This window comes from Anomaloglossus baeobatrachus, chromosome 11 (assembly GCF_048569485.1).
Source record: "Anomaloglossus baeobatrachus isolate aAnoBae1 chromosome 11, aAnoBae1.hap1, whole genome shotgun sequence".
NCBI lineage: Eukaryota > Metazoa > Chordata > Amphibia > Anura > Aromobatidae > Anomaloglossus > Anomaloglossus baeobatrachus.
Window position 1 is genome coordinate 68,271,047 of NC_134363.1, and position 27,757 is coordinate 68,298,803.

General features: G+C 44.5%; 1 protein-coding gene across 4 annotated transcripts in view; it reads right to left on the reverse strand.

Annotated features, from left to right (window-relative positions):
• Positions 1-2,207: 2,207 nt before the first annotated feature.
• Positions 2,208-27,757, reverse strand: part of LOC142256647 (synaptogyrin-4-like) — a 59,439-nt gene continuing 33,889 nt past the window's right edge. For all 4 annotated transcript variants that reach the window (XM_075328451.1, XM_075328450.1, XM_075328452.1 and 1 more), the window contains exons 4-6: positions 24,182-24,321; positions 12,406-12,610; positions 2,208-2,776 (exon numbers count right to left, since the gene is read on the reverse strand). In XM_075328451.1, the coding sequence (XP_075184566.1) occupies positions 12,413-12,610; positions 24,182-24,321 (338 nt within the window). In that variant the 3' untranslated portion in view covers positions 2,208-2,776; positions 12,406-12,412. The remainder of the gene's footprint in view (positions 2,777-12,405; positions 12,611-24,181; positions 24,322-27,757) is intronic.

Sequence of the window (27,757 nt, forward strand, 5' to 3'; positions counted from 1 at the left end):
AGAGTTACTAGAGCCAACAGGACAGGACGGACAGGTAGCAGGTACCAACAGGACAGGACAGTCTGTAGCCAGGTACAGGCAGGACAGCACTGGAACCAGGTGCCAATAGGGCAGGATAGGACAGGAGCCAGATACAGGCAAGACAGGATGGACTGGAACCAGGTGCCAATAGGGCAAGACGGGCTGGAACCCAGTGCAGGCAGGACAGGACTGGAACTTGGTACCAATAGGGCAAGACGGGCTGAAACCAGGTACAAGCAGGGCAGGACGGATAAGGTCAGGTACAGACAGGACAGAAATGGGACCTGACAACTAGCTGGCTAGAGCACAGAACAATAACTAAATTAGGGCATTGATCTGGCCCCTCTTCCAGTGGCAGAGTGCCTTAAGTGCCCAGTGCTTCCCATTTCTCAGCTTCACGCTGCACTTCCAGCTTCTCAGCCTCACGCTGCACTTCCAGCTTCTCAGCCTCACGCTGCACTTCCCGTTTCTCAGCCTCACGCTGCACTTCCCGTTTCTCAGCCTCACGCTGCACTTCCCGTTTCTCAGCCTCACGCTGCACTTCCCTTTTCTCAGCGTCACGCTGCACTTCCCGTTTCTCAGCGTCACGCTGCACTTCCAGCTTCTCAGCCTCACGCTGCACTTCCCGTTTCTCAGCCTCACACTGCACTTCCCGTTTCTCAGCCTCACGCTGCACTTCCCGTTTCTCAGCCTCACGCTGCACTTCCCGTTTCTCAGCCTCACGCTGCACTTCCAGCTTCTCAGCCTCACGCTGCACTTCCAGCTTCTCAGCCTCACGTTGCACTTCCAGCTTCTCAGCCTCACGCTGCACTTCCAGTTTCTCAGCCTCACGCTGCACTTGCAGCTTCTCAGCCTCACGCTGCACTTGCAGCTTCTCAGCCTCACGCTGCACTTGCAGCTTCTCAGCCTCACGCTGCACTTGCAGCTTCTCAGCCTCACGCTGCACTTGCAGCTTCTCAGCCTCACGCTGCACTTGCAGCTTCTCCGCCTCACGCTGCACTTGCAGCTTCTCAGCCTCACGCTGCACTTGCAGCTTCTCAGCCTCACGCTGCACTTGCAGCTTCTCAGCCTCACGCTGCACTTGCAGCTTCTCAGCCTCACGCTGCACTTGCAGCTTCTCAGCCTCACGCTGCACTTGCAGCTTCTCAGCCTCACGCTGCACTTGCAGCTTCTCAGCCTCACGCTGCACTTCAGGCTTCTCAGCCTCACGCTGCACTTTCAGCTTCTCAGCCTCACGCTGCACTTGCAGCTTCTCAGCCTCACGCTGCACTTGCAGCTTCTCAGCCTCACGCTGCACTTGCAGCTTCTCAGCCTCACGCTGCACTTGCAGCTTCTCAGCCTCACGCTGCACTTCAGGCTTCTCAGCCTCACGCTGCACTTTCAGCTTATCAGCCTCACGCTGCACTTTCAGCTTATCAGCCTCACGCTGCACTTAGTTTCTCAGCCTCACGCTGCACTTCCAGCTTTTCAGCTTCATGCTGCACTTCCAGTCTCACCCTGTACCTAGCAGCGCCCTCCTCATGGCTGATTGACGAGTTGTTTGACAGGTCAGTGGCCATGTACCAGAGCAAACAACTCGTCAATCAGCCAGAGGAGGGAGTACAGTGTAAAGCTGAGAAGCTGGAAGGGCATAGTCATACCCCAATTCACTTCCAAACACAACTTCAAAACTCGATTTCTCGCTGCTGGCGCAGCACTTTGGGGACATAAAGGGATCCCCTAGCTTATCTTTGGTCTAGACAGTCATACAAATGGTTTTGGGGGTAAATGATAGGCTCCCCTTAAAGTTATTAGACTCAAAAGATGTGAAGTAATGTTTTGCTTTATATATATATATATATATATATAAACTTTGGACTATCTTCTAACAAGAAATGTTGATGTTCGTATTAGAGTTGGTCATATAAAAAAAAAAAAAACTTGCATAAAGATCAGCGTAGCTTTAAATGTGATCAGTAAACCTGATGTAATACAGATGTTCGGGTGATAATTATTTCATCTTCCTTGTACAGAGCTAAAAATTCTAGGCTCAAAATATAAACTTTGCAAAAAATGTTACTGATTTTGGTGTAATTCCCACCATCACTTGCAGCACCCCCTTGCCATTAATGTGGTGGTCCGTGAGGACTCACATTAGTGATTTCACTTTGGATAGGACATTACTGCTACAGACAAAATATTGCAGAAATGTTTATTTTTATTTTCATTACAAATACAGATTTTTTTTTTCAATCTATTCCTTTAAATACTGTCATCTGCAATGAAGTGACTTTGTAACCAAATAAAAACCGATAACGACAAGATAACATAGGAAACAAAGGCAAAATAAAGCACAAAGAAATATGAAACTTTCATAACTGTTTTTTATATATTGGAAAATGTGACTCATGTTCTATTTTCTTTAGTTACACTTATAGAAATATATACTGTATGTACTTTTATGAGTCCTGGCAGCAGAAAAACACCTGGTTAACAAGAAAATGCTGTGCAGCCTTCAGAGCAGAGAAGTGCGGACACACGGTAGCTGCTTTATGATATGGCCTCTTCCGTCAACCAAAGTTTGGTGCAAAAGTAACATAAACCTTGGAGAAAATCCCATATGAGAACGCTATGTTCTTACTAACCTGTAACATTAATGAGAAAACTACTTCTGATAAGAAAAAAAACAAACAATAAAAGTCTGGTGAACGTCACAAACTAAAGCAACGAGTGACGACTCTTCTGAACTCTGGCCTTATGGTTATGGCGACCCAACCTGTAAAGAGAGAAAATAAAATCTGCTTACTTATACAGAAGTGAATTTTTTATTTTGTTATATTATATTAAATGCTTGCATCTAGTGATAACATGGGCTGATGACTGGTACAAAGAGAGTATCTTTGCGTTATAGTGTGCAGTGATAGTGGATACTGACAAAAACAAATGAAGAAATGTAGGGAGTACATCGTTATGGGGGCTCATGACTTCACTGACCTCGGTACCACCCTCTGTCCCTGCGGAGCGTGATAGTACATAATTGCCTCGTGTTTTATTATTTTGTGGAGGCAATCACCTGCAATCAAGCTCCACAGGGATCGGGAATTACAAGATTACATCATTTATCTTTACACTTACAGACATGACAAGAAAGAACCCTGAATGTTCGGCATTAAAGGGAATCTATCAGCAGGATTTCACCCCGCTCAAACTATATTAAAGCGCATGAAGCTCTTTCAAAGACAAATCCAGTAATAAATATACATAGCCAGTTCACTCCTGCGTCACTCAGACAGCAGCGTTTAAATTGATATGCAAATGAAGCTGAAGGACTATGGTAGATCTGAAGCCTCTGTCACTCCAGCTCTATTGTACTGCTTCCTCCTGCTTGACTGCCAGCCTCTATGCTGTGTGACCTTAGGCAAAAGAGCCTTCAGTCAAGCAAGAGGTGGTGGTGCTAGACGGGGAATAGAGCTTGAGTGACCGATCAGATCAGCCGAAGTGTGCGGAAACATGCAGCATCGCATTAAAGGGCGTGACAGAACCTATGATGTAGTGGTACATCTAAGGTCATGAAAGGGTTAAGGGGATCAGTTGTCAGTACTTGCTCCCATTGGCCTAATGCAGTTGTGAGATACTGATGGCTAACCATAACCATGGCAGTCGGAGGCTGGTCGAAGACCCCATTCACTGCCAACTTGGTACTCCTGTCACAGCTTCACAGGAGACTTTGATTTTTACTATAAATTGCAATGCTATGGTATAGCAGTATACAGTATAAGCGATCAATCACAAACTGAAATTCTCTAAGAGGACAATAAAAAAATTTGCTTTTTTGGGGTTTTTTTTTTTAATAAAAAAAATTTGAATCACTTGTTTTCCCGCTATTATAAGTACAGCCGTTACAAATAAATATATTTGATACAGCTATGTGCAAAATACACCACAAAAAGTATCCACAGCCCAAATAATTTTAGGCATAACATTTAATATAAACTTAAAACTATATATGGATATATATACCCAAAAGCATTGCCACAAAAAAGGAGTGGTAAACCAGTACAAAAATAATATAAACACAACGCGATACATTGCAAACAGTACAAAATAAATAAATACAAATTATTACTCCCAACAAAGAAGGGGGCCAAACAAGCCCCACAAGGGAAAAGACAAAAATTGTCAATTTACTCCTGTTTGATGCTATTTAATCTATTCACTGCCTGCCAGCGGGGGTTAACCCATTGTTTTTGGGTATATAATAATAATCTTTATTTCTATAGCGCCAACATATTCCGCAGCACTTTCCAATTTCAGAGGTTCATATACAAACAAGTAACAGTTATAGAAGATACAATAATTAAAGTGGAAAATAAAGACGACCCTGCTCGTGAGAGCTACAATCTACAATGGGGTGAGGAGATATAGGTGACTTTTTACAATGATGGTCCAGCCATCTTGACGAAATGGTGGCTAGATAAAGGCTGCATGAGCCGGTCACCAGCTAATCTTTGTGATGCTTTTGGGTATGGTGGAGTCTGACGGGGAGTTATGTTCTGAGAAATAGTGGTGGGGATATATATGAATTGACTTTGATTAGGGAGGGGGATAGGTCACCCTAAAAAGATGTGTTTTTAGGGAGCGTCTGAATCTGTGTAAGTTGTGGTTCATCCTAGTTTCTTGGGGTAGAGCAATCCAGAGGACCGATGCAGCTCGGGAGAAGTCTTGGGAGTGGGAGGTTCGGATTAGTTTAGATGTTAGTCGAGCGTTGTGGAGCGTATAGAACGCGTAGAGTGATAGACAGAGATGAGGGTGGAGATGTAGAGGGGTGCTCCACTGTCTACAGCTTTGTGGGTGAGATCAAGCCATTTAAATGGGATCCTATGATGTATGGGCAGCCACTGCAATGACTGTCACAGAGCATAAGCGTCCGAGTAACGATTAGCCAGATAGGTGACCCTGGCTGCTGAATTAAGTATGGGCTGGAGAGGAGAAGATCTAGTGAAAGGGAGGCCAATTAATAGAGAGTTACAGTAGTCAAAGTGGGAATGGATCAGGGCCATGGTGAGGATTTTTGTTGCTTTCGTGGTAAGAAAGGGGCGGATTGTAGAGATGTTCTTCAAGTGCAGGCGATAAGAGCAAGCAAGAGATTGTATATAGGACTAGGAGGTGAAGGAAAGAGCAGTGTTAAGCATAACAAACAGACAGCGTGCCTGCGGCCTGGGCGTTATCATGGTGCCACACAAAGAGAGAGATGTCAGGTTTAGGAAGGTTACTAGATGGAGGGAGTAGAAGAAGTTCAGTTTTGGAAAGGTTAAGTATCAAATAGAGAGCAGACATATATCCTTTTAAGTGTCATATCTTAAATTATCTTGGGGTACTTTTTGCGGTATAGATTTTATGACCCTGGAAGTTAATTATATAGAGCTGGCATTCATGTTACGTAAAAATCTGCAAAATCGATCAAAATATAAAATTAACTAACTCATAAAAAATCAAATTGACAATTGCAATTTTTTCGTCACCACATATCTTTAAAAAATGCTGTAAAAATGTAACCCCAAACTGGTGTCAATAAAATTGTCAGCTCTCCACACAAAAAAAAAAATCTATTACGGAGAACAATCAACAAAAAAAGGAAGACATTACCAGTCTCGGAAAATAGTGACATAAACAAAAAATTTTAATTTACAATTTTCTGAATTTTTCTCACCACTTACATAACAAAACCCTGTGCACATTTGGAAGCACCGTAATTGTACTGTACTGACCTGGACAATCACTATTCAGGGAAATTTTTACCACAGACTGAGAGCCATAAAAACAAAACACAAAAAACATGGTGGGACTGCATTTTTTCTTATAATATCCCACTTGGAATCTTTTTATTGTTTTCTAGTATAGTATATGATAAAAAATAATGGTGTCATTCAAAATCACAACTTATTCAGCAAAAAATATACTCATACATCTATGTCAGAGATATAAAAAAGTTATGGCTCTTGGAAAATGAGTAAAATATGAAGATGCAAAAATGACAGGTTTAATCTTGGGAATGCTGGTGCATGGCTATGCATTATATCAGCCATCAGAGTAATAAAAGTTAATGTTCCATTGAGGGACTCAGTAAAAAAGTAAAAAAAAAAGTTAAAACAATAGTAAAAAAAATATAAAATAATAAAAAAAATCTAAAAAATATTATACCAATAAATACATATATTTATGTAAAAACAAAAAAATGACACATTTTTGGTATTGCTGAAAACGACATTGTGTTCAGCAAAAGTACAAGCTGCTAGAGAGGTCTATCAGTAAAAACATTATAGCTCTCAAAATATAGCAGTGCAAAAACAATTCTCTTTCCTATAAAGTAGTGTTTATTGTACAAAACCAGCAAAATATAAACAAACTATATAAATGTGATATCGCTGTAATCCTGCTGACCAGAAGAATAAGGCTGTCATCACTTTTATCACATGGTGAACGGCATAAAAAGAAATAAAAAACAATTACTGAATTTTAGTTTTTTTGTTCATTCAGTGAACTATAGATTTGAATAGAAAGCAATCAAAAAATGTTGAAATGTTTGAAACAAAAATGCAAAACAAACCACTCTCACTCTCTAATTTATTAACCCCAAACACCCAGGTCCAATGTAATCCAAACTAAGTCCCATGACAGTCCCGGCTATGCTACATAGTGAAGTCGCAGCACGCAGGCACATTAGAAAACGTAACAACCCACTATGGCTTCAGGCAGAGAATGACTGAGCCGCAGCTGTGAGTGGTGGCATCACTTAGTTTCTCTGCGGTCACAGCCAGAGGTTCCCATGGTACCCCACCTGTGACCGCATGTAAACTGAACTCAGTAGACCTCATTGAACTCAGTAACCTCACCTGAGGTGAACTCATTCAGTTCAATGAGACCTGCATCTGGCAGAAAACTGCGGGGGGTTTTTTGCCAAGAGATGCAGATCTGGTGCTGGAATTTATACATCAATTCCTGTACTAAATTTGCATCTTCTGGCAAAAAAAATGCACCTAAACGCAATGTGGTTTTGATGCAATATTGATGTGTTTTTTTTCCAGAAGATGCAGATTTGGTGCAGGAATTTGGTGTATAAATTTCAGCACGAAATCTGACACCGTTTTGGTGTAGTTTTCTGCATGAATATGCAAATTTCGTACATAAATCTGGTGCAGGCATTTCAGCAGAAATTTGGTGTATAGATCTCACCATATCTGCATCTCTTGGCAAAAAACTGCTTGGTTTCTGCCAGGCAGTGCAGGTCTCATAGAACTGAATGAGTTCACCTGAGGTGAGGTCACTGTGTTCAATGAGTTCAGGTTTCCTGCGATCACAGGTGTGGCCTAAAGCCACAATGGGCGGTCATGTTTTCTAATGTGCCCATGCGACTTCAGTATGTAGCAGAGCTGGGATTATCGTGGGACCTTGTGTGGATTATGTTGGAACTGGGTGATTGGGGTTAATAAATAAGAGGAAGAGGGTGTTTTCTGTATTTGTATTTATTTCTTTATACTTACAGTAATGGGAGTGTCTCATACATGCCTCCCATTACTAATCTAGGGCTTCGTGGCAGCTGTGAACTGTTTTTAACTGATTATATTACCTCTATTGACACCGCACCAGGGCAATCGGGATGAGCCGGGTAAAATGCTGGAATTGTCACATCTAATGGATGTGACAATTCTGGGTGGCTGCAGGCTGTATCTTTAGGCTGGGGGGGGCCCAATAACCTTGGGCCTCCCCAGCCTGAGAATCCAAGCCTCCAGCTGTCAGCTTTATCTTGGCCGGGTTTCAAAATTGGGGGGATTGCATAACGTTTTTTTAAATTATTTAAATAATTTTTCAAAAAGCTGCATGTGGTCCCTCTTATTTTGATACACAGCCAAGATAAGCACAGGTCTGGCAGCTGCAGTTTGTAACTGTATGCTTTATCTGTGCTGGGTATCACAATTTGGGGGGACCCTATGCCAATTTATTTTTACACCACTATAGGGATGCAGATAGTGTGTGTTTCCAACCAATCACAGACACTGGCGTGGTCTGACTGCAACCAGAGACACCGAGACTGATGGTCAGCAGGGAAAGCAGTGAATATGTTTGAGGGTTAATGAGTGGACCCTGAAATAGTGTTAAAGCAGGAAGGTCAGTAAATATAACAGTCCTGCTTTTTTCCTTATTCTCTTTCTTTTGCCTTTATTTTTTTTTTTTTCAATTATCCGGGTAGCGAAATCCAAACAGTTACATGGAGTTCCCTGAGAACAGGGTCCGCGCATGGAAAATAGGCATCCAGTACGGACCCTGAACTTTACAATTCGGGTTCACCCATTACTAATTATATTACATGGTGCACGAAAGGTTACCTATGGATAAAATAAACTCAATAAAACTATATTAGCAAAAATACATCAATTAATAATAATAATAATAGTAATAATTAAAGTGCAATATTATTTTAACCCACAGGACCTCTTGAGAGACAAATCATGGGTTAGAATGTGGGTTGGAATAATACTGCACTTTATTTATTATTAGTTGATTCATATATTTTTGCTAATATAGTTTTATTGATTTTAGTTTGTGCATGGGTAACCTCTTGTGCTGCATGTATTATAACCACCTATTTTATGTTTATTTATATGTAATCATGTTCCTGTATGGATTTTTGTATGCATATATTTTCTCTTAGCCTCTTAACCTTCATGTGATTGTTTTTAATGGTGTTGATTTTACATTATATACATCAGTAGTATAGTAAACAAATTATTAATGATGAAATCAATGTTTAATATACACATTGGTGGTCAAGTTATTGGATATTATCTACAAATTGGTAGTCATTCATAGGTTGGCTTTTTTTGTGACTCCAGTAGAGTGTGGCATTTAGTATTGTAAAGGGTTTTTATGTCCAACATTGGTACTAATAATCCAACTAGGACTGTATGACTTGCAATGGAAGCTGACAAACATTATTAAAACTGTCATGGAAAATACACTGCTTATTGTCTGACCTTGGTCAGATTCTTGTGCACATCAATGCATTTTGTAAGGAGAAGTCTGTCTCAGAAAGTGCAGAGTAGATAAGAAAGCAGTTCTGTGAAGATTTTATGGTATTGCTTTTTACACTTTGCTATTTATAGAAAAAAGAAAATATTTTATGTTCACAATGAAAGGTTTTCTGTAACCCCTCAGGAGGCAGGACATTTTTGGGTTTAAGAATGTGTGTATATTTAACCCTTTCCCACGATTGTATGTAACTTCATCCTGATGTGGTTATACTGCATCAGATCTTACAGTTATGTCCGTGGCACGATGTGTAGAAGATAGTGGTTGCTGTGCACACAGTCAGTATGGTTTTGGTGCTGGTGGACGAGATATGAAGTCCCAAAATACCAGATAGAGATTTTTACCGAACACTTAAGGCCCCGTTACACGCAACGACATATCTAACGATATGTCGTCGGGGTCACGGAATTCGTGACACACATCCGGCCTCGTTAGCGACGTTGTTGCGTGTAACAGCTCCGAGCGTCTGTTAACAATCAAAAATACTCACCTTATCGTTGATCGTTGACACGTCGTTCATTTTCAAAATCTCACTGGTTGTTGTGGATGTAGGTTGTTCGTGGGTCCTCAGGCAGCACACATCGCTACGTATGACACCCCGGGAACAATGAACAACAGCGTACCTGCATCCTCCAGCAACGAGGTGGGTGTCACTTTCTTTCGGCTGCTCTCCGCTTCTATTGGACGGCTGCCGTGTGATGCCGCACGAACCTCCCCCTTAGAAAGGAGGCGGTTCGCCGGCCACAACGACGTCGCTAGACAGGTAAGTCCATGTGACGGGGACTAATGATATTGTGCGCCACGGGCAGCGATTTGCCCGTGATGCTCAAACGACGGGGGCGGGTGCTTTCACGAGCGACAATTGTTTTTGCCATTTGGGTTTTGCACTGCAAAGCTGAGTTTTTGACAAAAGTTCTGCCACAAAAAGGCTGCAGTTTGAACTGCATAGTGGGGTTTAGAAAACCAAATTCCCATAGACTTTGCTTGAAAAGCAGAACACATCCATTTTAACATTAAATGCTGCAGTTGAAAAAGCAGGTAAAAAGCAACGTGGACACATAGCCTAAGTGTAAGTGCGCAGATGTGTATACGGGTTATGAATGTTTATACTCCTATATAATGTGTGTATAAGTCAGTTTGTGTGTTGGAGGCCGTCACTCAGTAAAGAATTATATGGGGGCTGTGGGATGTATGGCCAAAATTGTTGAGAGCTCTCTCCCCCTCCACGAATATGATAGCTTACTAAATGAGGGCTCCTATAAGTCACACTGACAACTATAACAAACACACATAACCAATAAATATATATAAAAAGTTGTTGCCAGCTGAGTTGCTAAGTGCTGGGAAGGGGGGGCTTGAGCGAGTTGCGGGGGTGTGAAGGCTCTACTCAGTGTAACTGCAGCTGCAGACCCCCTGTCACTCTTTGCCCTTAAATCAAAGAAAACAGACGTGTGTGTGTGTGTGTGTGTGTGTGTGTGAGTGAAAGAAGGAATGACGTTTTAAGGTGACACAGAGTAGACAGGTCCCAAGTGCACCCAGAACAACGTACAGTTCTGGGTGCATATTTAGAATCCCTGCCTAACTTTACTAGCATACATAAAGAGATCTTTAGATGCGTGCGGCTTTGTACCAGTAATTGAGCTCCTTTGACACTGGGTGTATGCGTACCTGGCTTTAAAAACGCTCACACCCCATGATCTGAAGTCGTCCACACTTCACTTACTGTCATGTAACCTGACCTTAGGGGACCTCAATGAACTCAGTGTCCTTACCTGAGGTGCCTACCTGTGGTCACAGGTTGAGGTGTGAGCTGCTCTCAACCCCTTATTAACCTGATTACCACCGCACCAGGGCAATCGGAAGAGCCGGGTAAAGTTCTGGGATTGTCGCATCTAATGGATGCGACAATCGTAGGCGGCTTCAGGCTGCTATTTTTAGGCTGGGGGATGGGCCAATAAGCACGGGTCCCTTTAGCCTTATAATACCAGCCCCCAGTTGTCTGGCTTTATCTTGGCTGAGTATCAAAATTAGGGGGGACTTCATGCTGTTTTTTAAAATTAATTATTTAAATAATAATTAAAAAAAGCCGCATGTGGTCCCTCTTATTTTGATACACAGCCAAAATAACGAGCACTGCTGGGGGTTGCAGCCTATAGCAATAGGCTTTATCTGTGCTGGGTGTCATAATATGGGGGACCCTATGCCAATTTTTTTTATTTATTTCTTTTACAGTTTGATATATACCAGTCCACCAGCGTCTGTGATTAGAAGCCTTTGTAACACTGTAGGAGGGAAAAAAGCGCAAATAGGGTCTTACCCGGTATCAGGGTAAAGAGACAAGAGAGAAATGCACTCACCTGGTGAGGTTTTGCCAGTCACAACCCCTTTCTTACGCTTGTGAGTGTCTGGTGGTTTAGCAGTGGCCCCGGAGAGATAATATAATGTATAGGTAAAAGGGGAACGGGTTTAATGCCGCACTAAAAACCGCAGATGCTGTAGATTAAAATATTTCCTTTTATTTTTACAGTTTTACGCGTTTCAGAGACATCTCCGTCTCCTTCCTCAGGAAAAAAGAAATCATGTGATTAGCAGCCGTCCACACACTGTCAATCAGCATGGGGGCACTGTCTGACTGCAACCAATTATAGATGCCGGTAGGCGGGGAAAGCAGTGAATATGTATGAGTCTAATGAGCGGTCCCGGAAGTAGAATGAGAGGCCAGGAGATACAGCTGCACCTGAGCCTCAGTAAATAACGTGCCTGCTCCAATTCTCCTATCCTTTCCACCACCATATTTAAGTGCCGGATTATGGTCTCCATGGACTTATATAGGGACTGGCGTCTGGCCAGATACCCTGGATTAATTCTGGGCCTGAACCGGGTTTTTTATTAACTCGGTTAGATCCGCCGATCCAGGGTCTGTGCGAGTCCGCCCATCACTAGGTGGAAAAACCAAGGCAAAAACGCTGAAAGAATTGACATGCTCAAAACCGTCAGGAAAAAAACGCAGGTGTTTTGTGTGTGTGCGTATGAGATTTCTGAAATCTCATAGGCTTTGCTGGGACTGTGAAGGCAGCATTTTATTAGCATGGATTTGCATAAAGCCAAAGCATAAACCATGCTAAAAAATACACCAAAAACATTTTGCGTGTTTCGTATTTTCCCAGACTGTATATGTGAGAGAATGGGACATGGGTTGTGCTGTCTCTTCTATTTCATTATAACTGTAAGTGCAGTAAGTAGTGAGTTCATTGCGGGTTTAATAATTAAATAAAATACTATCAGTTTTCTACTCAGATTTACCAGGTTGTAACTTACCATTATGTCAGTTTTGTAATGAACTGTTCATTTCCTGATCAGGGGTCTTATTAAGAGACATATTGTTAGTGCTCTGTACTGGATCATCCTTGCAGAAACTTATTGACAGGCTCTTCACCACGGGTAAGGCGTCTTCCTCCCGAAAATGTTTATAGTCTTCTGCAGAAGACCTACAGCGTATGAAAGCCAAGTACGACAACACCACCTAATGAGAAATGATACATACAATTTTATTCTGATGTGACCAGCTTTATGTTGACTGGTCACTAAACCAGGACAATCCTATGTTTTAATATTATTGTTCTGATCAGTCAGATTTAGTGTAGGTGATGAGGATATGTGAGGTTACATGACCGACTAATCAGCTGGTAAATCTTACATTGTAAGAAGGCTAAATCCGGATGAATAAACAGCAGTAGAGTTACAAAAATATTTGCAGAGGACATGTCAGTAGTCTGTGGCCACCAGAGTGGAGCAACGCAAATCTTCTACTACTTGCAGCCTCCCCGGCACCTCTTCTGTTTAGTAGGCCACAGTGATATCAAGTGTGTTTTGTGCCGCAAAGTAATGACGTTGGCAGGCAACTAATTCTGAACTCATTATGCTTAAGTGTAATCAGCAGATATTTTGTTAAGATATGTAGATACAAAACGAGGTTCGCAGCAGTTACATAGTCATACAGAATAGGACAGGAACATTAATGGCATACACATCCATGTCACGTCATTTCACAACACGTAAACTGTAAACAGACTGATACGTCTGTGATGGACATGGTGAATGCAGAGCTTACTTGCCATTAAGATAAATGAATGCCATAAATATATATATATATATATATATATATATATATACACACATACATACATACACAGTATATATATATTTATATATATGTATATATATATATATATATCTATCTATACATATCTATACATATATATATATATACACATATATACATATATAGGTATATATATATATATATATATATATATATATATATATATATATATATATATATAAAAAATCCCTCTTATCCATACAATCAGTGACCATGCAATTGGATCCTGGTGATAAACAATTGTTGGTGTCAGTCAATGGGTTAATAACTGCAAAAATGCTGCTTAACATGTACACATATTGGTCCAGATAATCAATAGCATCTAATTCATAGACAGTGCAAACTTAGCCTAGACCATCTTAACGTGCTCCAGATTGATCACAATGGTTGGTATTTGGTGTATTTAAGGCCCCCTTCACACGTCCGTGAAAAACACGCACGTGTGTTACGGGCCGTTTTTCGGGTCCGTGTCCCGTTTTTGTGTCCGTTTTTATGGTCCGTGTGGCACCTGTGTGAATTGCGTATGCTAGCCGTGTTTGTGTGCAGAACGTCCGTGTGTGCGTGTGGAATTAACGTGTATGTGTACGTGTAATGTCCGTGTGTAATGTCCGTGTGTGTGATGCACAATGTCGTTTATAAATGTCGGCTGACAGCAGACAGAGTTGCGCGATGAGAATGAACTCGGGTGAACTTCACCCGACTTCATCCTCATACCGCGGCTCTGTCTGTGTCGAGTACTGATTAGCGGTCACCTGTGAAGGATTCACCGATGACCGCTAATCCCCCGAGTGACTGAAGTGTCTCCCCCTCTCTCATACTCACCGTTCCTCGATCTCCGGCGCAGCGCTGCACGGCATTCACACGGCTGCGGCGGCTTTTACTATTTTGAAAAAGCCGGCCGCCCATTAAACAATCTCCTATTCCCTGCTTTCCCCGCCCACCGGCGCCTATGATTGGTTACAGTGAGACACGCCCCCACGCTGAGTGACAGGTGTCACACTGCACCCAATCACAGCAGCCGGTGGGCGTGTCTATACTGTGCAGTAAAATAAATAAATAAATAATTAAAAAAAAACGGCGTGCGGTTCCCCCCAATTTTAATGCCAGCCAGATAAAGCCATACGGCTGAAGGCTGGTATTCTCAGGATGGGGAGCTCCACGTTATGGGGAGCCCCCCACCCTAACAATATCAGTCAGCAGCCGCCCAGAATTGCCGCATACATTATATGCGACAGTTCTGGGGCTGTACCCGGCTCTTCCCGATTTGCCCTGGTGCTTTGGCAAATCGGGGTAATAAGGAGTTATTGGCAGCCCATAGCTGCCAATAAGTCCTAGATTAATCATGTCAGGCGTCTATGAGACACCCTCCATGATTAATCTGTAAGTTACAGTAAATAAACACACACACACCAGAAAAAATCCTTTATTAGAAATAAAAACACACACACATTCCCTGGTTCACCACTTTAATCATCCCCGAAAAAGCCCTCCATGTCCGGCGTCATCCAGGATGCTCCAGCGTCGCTTCCAGCGCTGCTGCATGGAGGTGACAGGAGCTGCAGAAGACACAGCCGCTCCGGTCACCTCCACGCAGGTAATGAAGACAGCCGTGCGATCAGCTGATCTGTCACTGAGGTTACCCGCTGTCACTGGATCCAGCGGTGGCCGCGGGTAACCTCAGTGACAGATCAGCTGATCGCACGGCTGTCTTCATTAGCTGCGTGGAGGTGACCGGAGCGGCGGTGTCTTCTGCAGCTCCTGTCACCTCCATGCAGCAGCGCTGGATGCGACGCTGGAGCATCCTGGATGACGCCGGACATGGAGGGCTTTTTCGGGGATGATTAAAGTGGTGAACCAGGGAATGTGTGTGTGTTTTTATTTCTAATAAAGGATTTTTTCTGGTGTGTGTGTGTTTATTTACTGTAACTTACAGATTAATCATGGAGGGTGTCTCATAGACGCCTGACATGATTAATCTAGGACTTATTGGCAGCTATGGGCTGCCAATAACTCCTTATTACCCCGATTTGCCAAAGCACCAGGGCAAATCGGGAAGAGCCGGGTACAGCCCCAGAACTGTCGCATATAATGTATGCGGCAATTCTGGGCGGCTGCTGACTGATATTGTTAGGGTGGGGGGCTCCCCATAACGTGGAGCTCCCCATCCTGAGAATACCAGCCTTCAGCCGTATGGCTTTATCTGGCTGGCATTAAAATTGGGGGGAACCGCACGCCGTTTTTTTTTAATTATTTATTTATTTATTTTACTGCACAGTATAGACACGCCCACCGGCTGCTGTGATTGGGTGCAGTGTGACACCTGTCACTCAGCGTGGGGGCGTGTCTCACTGTAACCAATCATAGGCGCCGGTGGGCGGGGAAAGCAGGGAATAGGAGATTGTTTAATGGGCGGCCGGCTTTTTCAAAATAGTAAAAGCCGCCGCAACAGTGTGAATGCCGTGCAGCGCTGCGCCGGAGATCGGGGAACGGTAAGTATGAGAGAGGGGGGGAAACTGATCGACAGACTGTGAGAGAGGGACAGACAGACAGAGAGACCGACAGAGAGACTGACCGACGGACTCAGGGAGATTGACGGACATACACAGAAATAGAAAGAATAGCCGACATCACTAGAAATAAAAACACCAAACGGACACGGACTATAGGTATATGCATACGTGTTTACTAACGTGTGTGCACATACCCATAGACTTTCATTGTGTCCACGTGTGCGTGCTCCGTGCAGATAACGGACATGCATCCGTGCCAAACGCAAACACATACGGATCACGGACACGCACACACGGACATAATGAAATAACGGACATGTGACCACAATCATAGATTAACATTGGTGCACGTTTGGCCGTGTCTCCGGTATATACGGAAACGGACCAAACACGCACATGTATCACGGACGTGTGAAGGGGGCCTAAGACTGTTTATTCTATAGTTGCATGAGTGTTGGATCGCTCTATTCAGGATAATCCCTGCTTGTGCAAAACACTCGTTCATTGGGAGAAGATCTTTTGTGCTGCACAAACCATCATCGTTCTTGGCAGCACCGCGTTCTGTGTGTACAGGACTTGTGTTGTCAGGAATAATGGCAGCCTACGCGCACTGAGCGATCAATTACTGATTTTTCTGTGCACATCTGAAACTCGGTTTGGCCATCCAGATATGTGGCCATTTGGTGATCAACTAATGTGTATCACATAGTGTAAATGAAGCACCGGGCCCAATTCATCAGAACTTATATTGCAGAATTCTGGAGTCACAAATTTAAAAAGTTGCAAACTTTTGATGCAATTTGGAGTTGTACCAAATGTGGTGTAATTTAGTGTTTTTTTCACACTGGTTTCTCCCAGCTCCGCCAAAATGTGCAAAGCTAAGGTGGAACGGTGACAGGACACCACAGCTCATCTAATTCATGACCAACTGTAGCATTCTGTACATCAGAAATCTCACTCCAGTTCGTGACTGGAGTAAGATTTCTGGCACAGCACACGCTGCTTGACAGATGCTCCTGAATCATGCCGAAGTGTGCACCTCTTCATTAATCAAGAGCATCTGACTGGACCCCATCCTGTAAATCACCAGTCTTGATGAATTGAGGCCTAAATTTACACCTCTTTAAATTTGCTTTTTTTTTTGTGAGCCACAACTCCTACACATTTCTTGCTGAGTGGTAGCACGTTAGAAATCTCTCGTTTTCCAGCCAGTCATGCATCTTTTTTAGCGAGCCCAAGCCGTCTATTAAGCCCAGTCACACTAAACAACTTACCAGCGATCCCAACAACGATACAACCTGATAGGGATCGCTGGTAAGTTGCTAGGAGGTCGCTGGTGATATGTCACACTAAGCGACGCTCCAGCGATCCCACCAGCAACCTGACCTGGCAGGGATCGCTGGAGCGTCGCTACACGTGGAAGCATGCTGCGCTTGGTAACTAAGGTAAATATCGGTAACCAACCCAATATTTACCTTGGTTACCAGCGCACACCGCTTAGCGCTGGCTCCCTGCACACCTAGCCACAGTACACATCGGGTTAATTACCCGATGTGTACTGCAGCTACATGTGCACAGAGCAGGGAGCCGCGCACACTACTTAGCGCTGGCTCCCTGCTCTCCTAGCTACAGTACACATGGGGTTAATTACCCGATGTGTACTGCAGCTACATGTGCAGAGAGCAGGGAGCCGGCACTGGCAGCGTGAGAGCGGCGGATGCTGGTAACGAAGGTAAATATCGGGTAACCAAGGTAAGGGCTTCTTGGTTACCCGCTGTTTACCGTGGTTACCAGCGTCCGCAGATGCCGGCTCCTGCTGCCTGCACATTTAGTTGTTGCTCTGTCGCTGTCACACACAGCGATGTGTGCTTCACAGCAGGACAGCAACAACTAAAAAATGGCCCAGGACATTCAGCAACAACCAACGACCTCACAGCAGGGGCCAGGTTGTTGCTGGATGTCACACTAAGGCTGGGTTCACACATAGCGACAGCGACAACGACGTCGCTGTTACGTCACCATTTTTCTGTGACGCAACAGCGACCTTGTATGTCGCTGTTATGATCGCTGCTTAGCTGTCAAACACAGTGTCACAGCAGCGATCATAACGTCGCTACATGTGCAGAGAGCAGGGAGCCGCGCACACTACTTAGCGCTGGCTCCCTGCTCTCCTAGCTACAGTACACATCGGGTTAATTAACCCGATGTCTACTGCAGCTACATGTGCAGAGAGCAGGGAGCCATCACTGGCAGCGTGAGAGCGGCGAGGGCTGGTAAGGAAGGTAAATATCGGGTAACCACCTTGGTACCCGATGTTTATGTGGCGCCCTGGACAAGCCAGGACGTCACAGGTACAGCAACAACACACCCCACATCCCGGTTAGGAACACCAGAGTCACACACAAATCCTTGTTGCCTCCCTCCAGGGGCTGATGTCCACACCAGGTGGGGTGGAGCCGGGCGGTTGGCTCCACCCACCGAGGAGTACACGGTCCTGGAGGCGGGAAAAGGAAAAGGAGAACAGTGAGAGACAGGGAGAGTGAAGGAGTGAGGTGGTAAAGGAGCAGTCTGACCGTGTCCGGGTACGTGGCCCGGGCACCTACAGCAAGGTTGGCAGACGGTGGTGACCGTCTGCAGGCGAGGCCGACTGACGCACATCCGTAAGGACCGAGGTCGGGCGCTGGCCCGCCGGTACTGGACCAGGGAGCGAAGAGAAGCCAGCATCATTCGGCAGGGCCTACGGACCCCGACTAGGCTTGGAGTCGCCGTTAAACCGGTCAAATCCGTCAGCGACGGGAACCTCCGGGGTTTCCCAGCAGCAAAGACCCGACTGAAGGCAACCGCTCAACCGTGAAGGGAAATACAGCTACCGCCACAACTAGAGTTCCCAGGGCCAGCGCCTGCGGGCAAAAGGGGCTCCTCTGGCAAATACACCGCTGGGGAGCGGGTCACCGGTGGGAAGCCATCGGGGCCAAAAACACATCAAAGGTGCAGGGAGAGACAGTCACCGCCAACCTACCGGGAGTGACCACCGCAGCCGTCTGTGGGACCCGTCCATCCAGCCGTTTGTTTTACCAGAGACTCCATGTACGTTAGTGGCTGAGTGAGTACCACCATGCCGTCTGGCACTGCGCTGCGCCCGCGACCCTGCACCTCCCCAACTCCTACCATCCACCCTCCAGTCGCTATCACCGGGCCCCAGGACCACCAAACCCCCCCTACCCACGGAGGGGAGAGAAACATCTCAGCTGCTCCCTGTCATCGCTCCCGGGATCCCCGTCCAGAGCAGCGATGGTGTCCCATTATCACCACAAACCGTGGGTGGCGTCCCGGACTACATCCCCAAACCAAACCATCCCTTTCACTCATGGGCGAGGAGCGCCGCTCGAGTCCCCGGATCCGGCCCACCGTTCGAGCCACCGAGCAGCAGCAGCAGCGCCGGACCCAAGCATGGTGAGCGCAGAGCCCTCCCCGCCCGTGACATTTACCCTGGTTACAGCTTACCGCAGCTGCCAGATGCCGGCTCCTGCTCTCTGCTCGCTTCATTTCGTCGCTCTCTCGCTGTCACACACAGCGATCTGTGCGTCACAGCGGTAGAGCAACAATAAAAAACGAACCAGGGCTGTGTGTAACGAGCAGCGATCTCACAATAGGGGCCAGATCGCGGCTCAGTGTCACACACAGCGAGATCGCTAATGAGGTCACTGCTGCGTCACAAAAACCGTGACTCAGCAGCGATCTCAGCAGCGATCTCGCTGTGTGTGAAGCACCCCAAAGCAACATCGCTAGCAAGTTGTGCATCAGCAGCGATGTTGCTAACGATGTTGCTAAAGCCAGCTTTACACCTTACAATTAGGTATGCGATCTCGTATGCGATGTGACACGCCCAGGTCGCATATGCGATTGAATGAGATTGCACATAGGTCGTTCATTTGCTGTCACACGTGCGTTAGTAGTCTATGTTAAATTGATCAATTTTGTGTGCGATCCTTTAGATCATGTGCTCTGCGACGTATGCATTGGGCACCTTTTTTTTTCTTTATTTATTGACTTGCCAAGCGTGTGTAATGTGTAGGGATGCGTTTTTACTATGTCATCTGCCGTTCAGCTCTGCTACATGGCCGCTGACAGCAGACACAGACAGCCATGTAGCAGAGCTGAATGGCAGATGACAGCAGACACAGACAGAGCCGCACTGTCAGAATGAACTCGGGTGAACTTCACCCGACTTCATTGTCATGCTGCGGCTCTGTCTGTGTAGCGCCCTGATTAGCGGTCACCAGTGAAGGACTCACCGGTGACCGCTAAACTCCTGAGTAACTGAATTGAGCAGCCCTCTCTCATACTCACCGATCCCCGGCGCTGCACGGCATTCACACTGCTCCGGCGGCTTTTACTGTTTTGAAAAAGCCGGCCGCCCATTAAACAATCTCGTATTCCCTGCTTTCCCCGCCCACCGGCGCCTATGATTGGTTACAGTGAGACACGCCCCCACGCTGAGTGACAGGTGTCACACTGCACCCAATCACAGCAGCCGGTGGGCGTGTCTATACTGGGTAGTGAAATAAATAATTAAATAATTTAAAAAAACGGCGTGCGGTCCCCCCCAATTTTAAAACCAGCCAGATAAAGCCATACGGCTGAAGGCTGGTATTCTCAGGATGGGGAGCTCCACGTTATGGGGAGCCCCCCAGCCTAACAATATCAGCCAACAGCCGCCCAGAATTGCCGCATACATTATATGCGACAGTTCTGGGACTGTACCCGGCTCTTCCCGATTTGCCCTGGTGCGTTGGCAAATCGGGGTAATAAGGAGTTATTGGCAGCCCATAGCTGCCAATAAGTCCTAGATTAATCATGTCAGGCGTCTATGAGACACCCTCCATGATTAATCTGTAAATTACAGTAAATAAACACACACACGCCCGAAAAAATCCTTTATTATAAATAAAAAACACAAACATATACCCTGGTTCACCACTTTAATCAGCCCCAAAAAGCCCTCCATGTCCGGCGTAATCCAGGATGCTCCAGCGTCGCTTCCAGCGCTGCTGCATGGAGGTGACCGGAGCTGCAGAAGACACAGCCGCTCCGGTCACCTCCACGCAGGTAATGAAGACAGCCGCGCGATCAGCTGCTGTCACTGAGGTTAGCCGCTGTCACTGGATCCAGCGGTGGCCGCGGGTAACCTCAGTGACAGCTCAGCTGATCGCGCTACTCACCGCCGCTCCTATCACCTACACGCAGCAACTGAGGTGAGTAGCGCGATCAGCTGAGCTGTCACTGAGGTTACCCGCGGCCACCGCTGCATCCAGTGACAGCGGGTAACCTCAGTGACAGCAGCTGATCGCGCGGCTGTCTTCATTACCTGCGTGGAGGTGACCGGAGCGGCTGTGTCTGCTGCAGCTCCGGTCACCTCCATGCAGCAGCGCTGGAAGCGACGCTGGACCATCCTGGATTACGCCGGACATGGAGGGCTTTTTGGGGCTGATTAAAGTGGTGAACCAGGGTATGTGTGTGTTTTTTATTTCTAATAAAGGATTGTTTCTGGCGTGTGTGTGTTTATTTACTGTAATTTACAGATTAATCATGGAAGGTGTCTCATAGACGCCTGACATGATTAATCTAGGACTTATTGGCAGCTATGGGCTGCCAATAACTCCTTATTACCCCGATTTTCCAACGCACCAGGGCAAATCGGGAAGAGCCGGGTACAGTCCCAGAACTGTCGCATATAATGTATGCGGCAATTCTGGGTGGCTGTTGGCTGATATTGTTAGGCTGGGGGGCTCCCCATAACGTGGAGCTCCCCATCCTGAGAATACCAGCCTTCAGCCGTATGGCTTTATCTGGCTGGTTATAAAATTGGGGGGAACCGCACGCCGTTTTTTTTAATTATTTAATTATTTATTTCACTACACAGTATAGACACGCCCACCGGCTGCTGTGATTGGGTGCAGTGTGACACCTGTCACTCAGAGTGGGGGCGTGTCTCACTGTAACCAATCATAGGCGCCGGTGGGCGGGGAAAGCAGGGAATACGAGATTGTTTAATGGGCGGCCGGCTTTTTCAAAACAGTAAAAGCCGCCGGAGCAGTGTGAATGCCGTGCAGCGCCGGGGATCGGGGATCGGTGAGTATATGAGAGAGGGGGATAGACTGACATGGACAGAGAGAGAGGGACAGAGATAGTGACCGACTGACAGAGATTAGGGAATGACAGACATTGTGAGGCGCTTCAGAACGCAGCTTTTCAGCTGCGCTCTGAAACAGAGCTTTTTTAAGCTGCGGTGCAGAGCGCACACCTGCGCACATAGCATCAGACACCAAAATCGTATGAGGGATGTCACACGTTTCAATTCACTAGGTTCATACAACAAAACGCTCAATGTATGAGGAATAAACGACGTGTATGCGATCACCGTATTTTCGGACAATCTTGATCGCACGTAGGTTTCACACGCAAATACGTCACGAACGATGCAGGATGTGCGTCACTTACAACTTGACCCCGACGACGGATTGAAAGATTTATTGAAGCGTGTAAAGCAGGCATTAGTGTGACGGTACCTTTAGACAGGGTGCAGATAATGTCAAAAACACATAATAAATGTGGTGCAAGTCAAACTTTTGCATAAATTATGTAGAATTCTGGTGCACTATTCTTGATAAATTTAGTCCATCATGTATTACTGTCTTGTACATACTACCAACATAAAAAACTGGTGATCAGAAAAGCTATTAAAGGTATTTAAACCCCCAAAAATTATCCATAGCCCTGATCTTACAATCGAGAGTTCACATCTATGAGGATCAGAAATAGCTTTACCTGAGTTTATTACTTGAATCAACTAATTGAAGGACCATAAAGGGAAGACTGAATAATATCAGCTCATTGTTAGAGATCAAGCTGGCCAAGATTGCAGGAACTGCACATGTGACATAAGAAATTCAAGAAAAAAACATAAAGTCAGGATTTCTGTGAAAGATGGAAGCCGCTAGAGAGCCCGCAAGAGTGTCTAAGGCCGGTTTCACACATCCGGCTTTTTGCCATTTTGCCGGATGCGGCGCTCTCCCGTACAGTTAATACAGTACAGTGACAGCACTGTAACTTCCGGGTCACATGCGCCGGTCACATGACAGCATGTGACCGACGCTTGTTGCGCTGTCACTGTACTGTATTAACTGTACGGGAGAGCGCCGCATCCGGCAAAACGGCAAAAAGCCGGATGTGTGAAACCGGCCTAACACACAGCTGTCCCAAGTGTGCTTCGGCCTCCTATACCCAATAAAGTCTTTCTTGCTGTTGTGTTCCTTCAAAAATAGAACTCCTGGATTTTTTTTGCAAAAATTTAAGTCATCTTAACAGAAAATACCTCATTCATAAACAGAAGAAAACTGTTATAAATACACTGAATACTGGCATTTGACTTTGAGAAATTAAAGGGAACCTGTTATGTCGTTTTGTGATAGTAAACAGACCCCAATGTGTTTCACATAATGCAATGTGCATCACTAACATGGTTTAAAAAAAAAATAAAAATTAGTATTTATCTTAAAAAAAAGACTTCATATGCTTAGGTGAATGCAGTACAGACCTCAGTTTTCAGTCATAGGGGTGGAGCTTTTGCTGGGATCAGTCACATCACTCAAATTCAGGCATCATTGTTTTTTATAACTTACTCACGCCCCCAGCTTTGTAATTGATTGCACCACAGGTCCTTCAGCATTGCTTACTGCTGAGCTCCGGCCATTACGGTCACATGACCGTGACATCAGCACAGGTCCTGGAGGATCACCACTATAACTGAAACCTAAGATATTTACTGCATTCACCTAAGCATATAAAGTCTTTTTTTTTTTAAGATACATACATGGATTTTTTTTAACTCATGTTAGTGATGCACATTACATATTGGGGACGGTTTAACATAAAAAACGACATGACAGGTTCCCTTTAAGGCCCTGTGTGCACACTGCAGTTTTTACTGTGGTTTTGCCATAGTTTTGCTGCAGAAAATGTTTATAACCTTGCTGCAGTCCTTCCCCAGCAAAACCTATGGCAAAATAAAATGCTGTGCGCACACTGCGTTTTTTTTCACCAACAGGTTTTGCTGCATGTTTTCTGCAGCAAAAAGAATTGCATGTCACTTCTTTTCCGCAGGTACCTGTGGTTTTTGCCATATATAATGGTCAAAAACCGCAGGGAACAACCCATGGAAAAACCGTGGCAATACCGGGGCAAAACCATGGCAAATCGCGGTAAAACCGCATGCGGTTTTCAGGTACGGTTTCCTGCGTTTTTTGACCGCAGGTGCGGTATTCTTTCAGAGGGTCCGGAATTTTCTTAAGAAAATTCCATTTTCCAGTGTGCACAGGGCCTTACATGGTAACTTTTTGTGTATATAATAAAAGTGACTTACCCAGCAAAAAATAGAGAAAAAGGAGAAGACAATAGCAGTTTGGCCACTTCGAGCTCCCAGTGGATAGATTTCAGGTGCTGACATAGCCCACTGATGTGCCAGGAAACAAAATTCAATAATCCAAAGCGCAGCACAAGGCACTAGTAATAGGATATTTTTATGAATAAAGACAATAGTTACAGTAACAATATATTATTCATACTTTTTACAATATTCAAATAACATTTTAACCATGATATGAAATGCAACCAAGGTTTTCGTATTTCTGCAAATAAGATTGTATTTGCAGAATGAAAAGTTAAAGGGTAACTAAACTTCAGAAGATTTTTAACCCCTTCACCCCCAGCCTGTTTTCCCCTTCCTGTCCAGGCCATTTTTTTCAATTCTGACCAGTGTCCCTTTATGAGTTAATAATAATAACAGATCCCAGTGATTCTGAGATTGTTTTTTCATGACATATTGTACTTCATGTTAGGCCGGGGCCACGCGGGGATTACTGCGATCCCATCGCATGACACTGGGCGGCTCACGCTGGCAGTACAGCAGAGCTGAGTGTCATGCTAGTATCCCTGCGACTAAGGTCTGACTGTGCAAGCGGACCTCAGCTGCAGGGGGCGGGCTGGCACTGAGGACGGGAGGGCCGGCGCTGCGGAGGGGAGGGAGGGATTTATCTCCCTCTCTCCTCCGTAGCTGGCTATTGCCATTCTCGCCCTGCACTCGCGGTACACCGGTGTACCGCGAGTGCAGTGCGATCTTTCCCTCACCCCATAGACTTGAATGGGTGCGAGAGAAAGAGTCTCGCATTACAGTTGCAGCATGCTGCGATTGTTTTCTCGGTCCGATTAGGGCTGAGGAAATAATTGCTCATGTACGCTGACCACAGGCTAATATTGTTCCGAGTGGAATGCAATGTTTTATCGCACTCCACTCGCACCGTTTTTCTCGCCGTGTGTCTTAGGCCTCAGTGGTAAATTTAAGACAATATTTTTTGCATTTATTTGAGAAAATATTGGAAATTTGATGAAAAGTTTGAAAATGTCACAATTTTCAACGTTTTATGCCCTTAAGCCAGAGTTACGTTACATAACATAGTTAATAAATAACAAAAAATAACAATAAGGAAAAAAAGATCAGTAGCTCAGTATGACCAGTAGCTCAGCGGCTGCAGGACGCACACAAGGATGTGGTGCAAAAGGGGGAAGAAAAAAACTGACAGGATAAAATAAAGTCATGGCCAAAATCGAGCATGGACAACGATTGGTGATGTGTGTCACTGATCAGCACTTGGCAACTGCAGAACACACGGAGGTGGTGCAAAAGAAAAAACTGTAAAAAAAAGAGCGATCAAATCCTGATCAGCACTCGGTGACATGGGGGGGGGGTTGGAGAATAGGTTAGTGGTGACACCAATGTTGCTAGGCACCAGCCTATGATCAGTGCTGTTATAGCATCGATCATAGCTGGACTATGTATATTGCTTGAAACATTGAAATCACTGTGATTGGCTGTTCAGGATTGAAGAGCCAATCACAGCAATCATAGTTGCGGGGGGCTGGCGAAACTGCCTGTGACGAAGAGTCCCATGCCCTGCTGACATAAACAGCAGGCACCTTCATGCATCACTTCAGTCTGGGTGGTGCATGAAAGCCATGACAATACCCTGTACGTCATAGGTCGGGAACCCGTTCACAACCATGATGAATGGCGTATGTCATCGGCTGTGAAAGGGTTAATGTTGCAGACACTGTAATTGTCTGCAATATATAAAACTAATTGCTGAAGGATTAGTTACACTTTATACAATTTTTCAATATACATAGGCTCACATTCATCAGACATTGCTCATAATGGACAAAACATTCCTATTATTCATAGCAGTTATGCACATACCATTTTCATGTTTTTCACTTTTTCAGATAGTCCATTGTATTTTTTAGTCTAGCATTTCCATAGCAGTTTTGCTTTTCATTATTTCCCTATACATTGTGACTGGTGTGCAACTCTTTATCCTATTGTTTAGTTTATATTTTTGAGTCTTGCACCTTGTTCACACCATGGTGTTCCAGAAGTACATTCTTTAATTAGTATGCATTTTCTGTCTGAGAACCCGGCCCCACCCATAGCCATGTGTCTTATTTCACATATATAGCTTGGTCCTTTGCTTCCCATACAGAGCAAGTTTTTAACTGCAGGTGAGGTCACACATAGGTTAGGGACCCCAAAAATAGAGATTACCTTGGCGTTTGGTTTTGGGGCTCCTTTGCATTGATCAATACAATGGCTAAACAGCTCTTATATTCCTATTATTCATAGCAGTAATGCATATACCATTTTCATGTTTTTCACTTTTTTCAGATAGTCCATTGTATTTTTCAGTCTACCATACCCATAGCAGCTCTGCTTTTCATTATTCCCCTATACATTGTGACTGGTGTGCAACTCTTTATCCTATTGTTTAGTTGTATATTTTTGAGTCTTGCACCTTGTTCACACCATTGGTGTTCCAGACGTACATTCTTTAATTGCTCATAATGGAGTCATAGATGCCTTAGATGGCTTAAGGTTCGGCACAGGTCATCATGAATTAGACGAGTGAGGGTCATCAAGGCCTGGTCCCACCAATTTTGATTAAGCTGGCTGAAATGTATGAGAAAATGCCAAAAGTCGCAAAATCTTTTTTGTCATTAACACTTTGATGAATTGGTGCCTTTGTGTATCATTTCCAGATGTCTGCAAGTAGTTAGCAAATGGGATCTTCATTATTTCTTTGAGAAAAGACATCAACATGTGACAAGTGGTGATGTACCCCCACAGAGATAGGTTGGCTTCACAAGTCCGCATTTCAAGGGGGTACATCACCACTTGTCACATGTTGATGTCTTTTCTCAAAGAAATAATGAAGATCCCATTTGCTAACTACTTGCAGACATCTGGAAAGGTATGGAAAAATGATTGACGAATTAGACGAGTGAGGGTCATCAAGGCTGGTCTCACCAATTTTGATTAAGCTGGCTGAAATTGAAATTGTCTTTGCCAAAGTTTGGTCAGATCGCTAAAACGCAGTAAATACGCATGCGTTTTGACCGCGTATTGTCAGCTTTTTACATGCTTTTTGGTTGCTTTTAGTCAGATGCGTTTTGATTAAAAAGACACTGGTTAATAAAGTTTAAATATACAAACACTATTAAAAAAATGATAACAAATATCATGATTTAAATTAGACAAAAATTGGCTAATTTTAATATAATAATAACTATTTGTTATTATGTTAAAATTAACAAAAAAAAGATGGAATTTCAATCTTTTAATTGACGGACTATGTGTGTGTGTAAAGGGACATATCATTCAATTAATATTAAGTTCAAAGAACATGCGTTTTCAAAGGCAAAAATGTCTGTTTTCAGCATCCAAAAAGCATGTAAAATGCTAGAATTTTTAGATTTGATGTGTTCTGACTTTTCTCATTGACTTCACTGATATCAAAACGCAGCCAAAATGGCAAAAATAATTGACATGATGCTTCTTTGAACACCGAGTTTTTGCCCAAAATTATGCAAATTAAACAGAGCGTTTAGA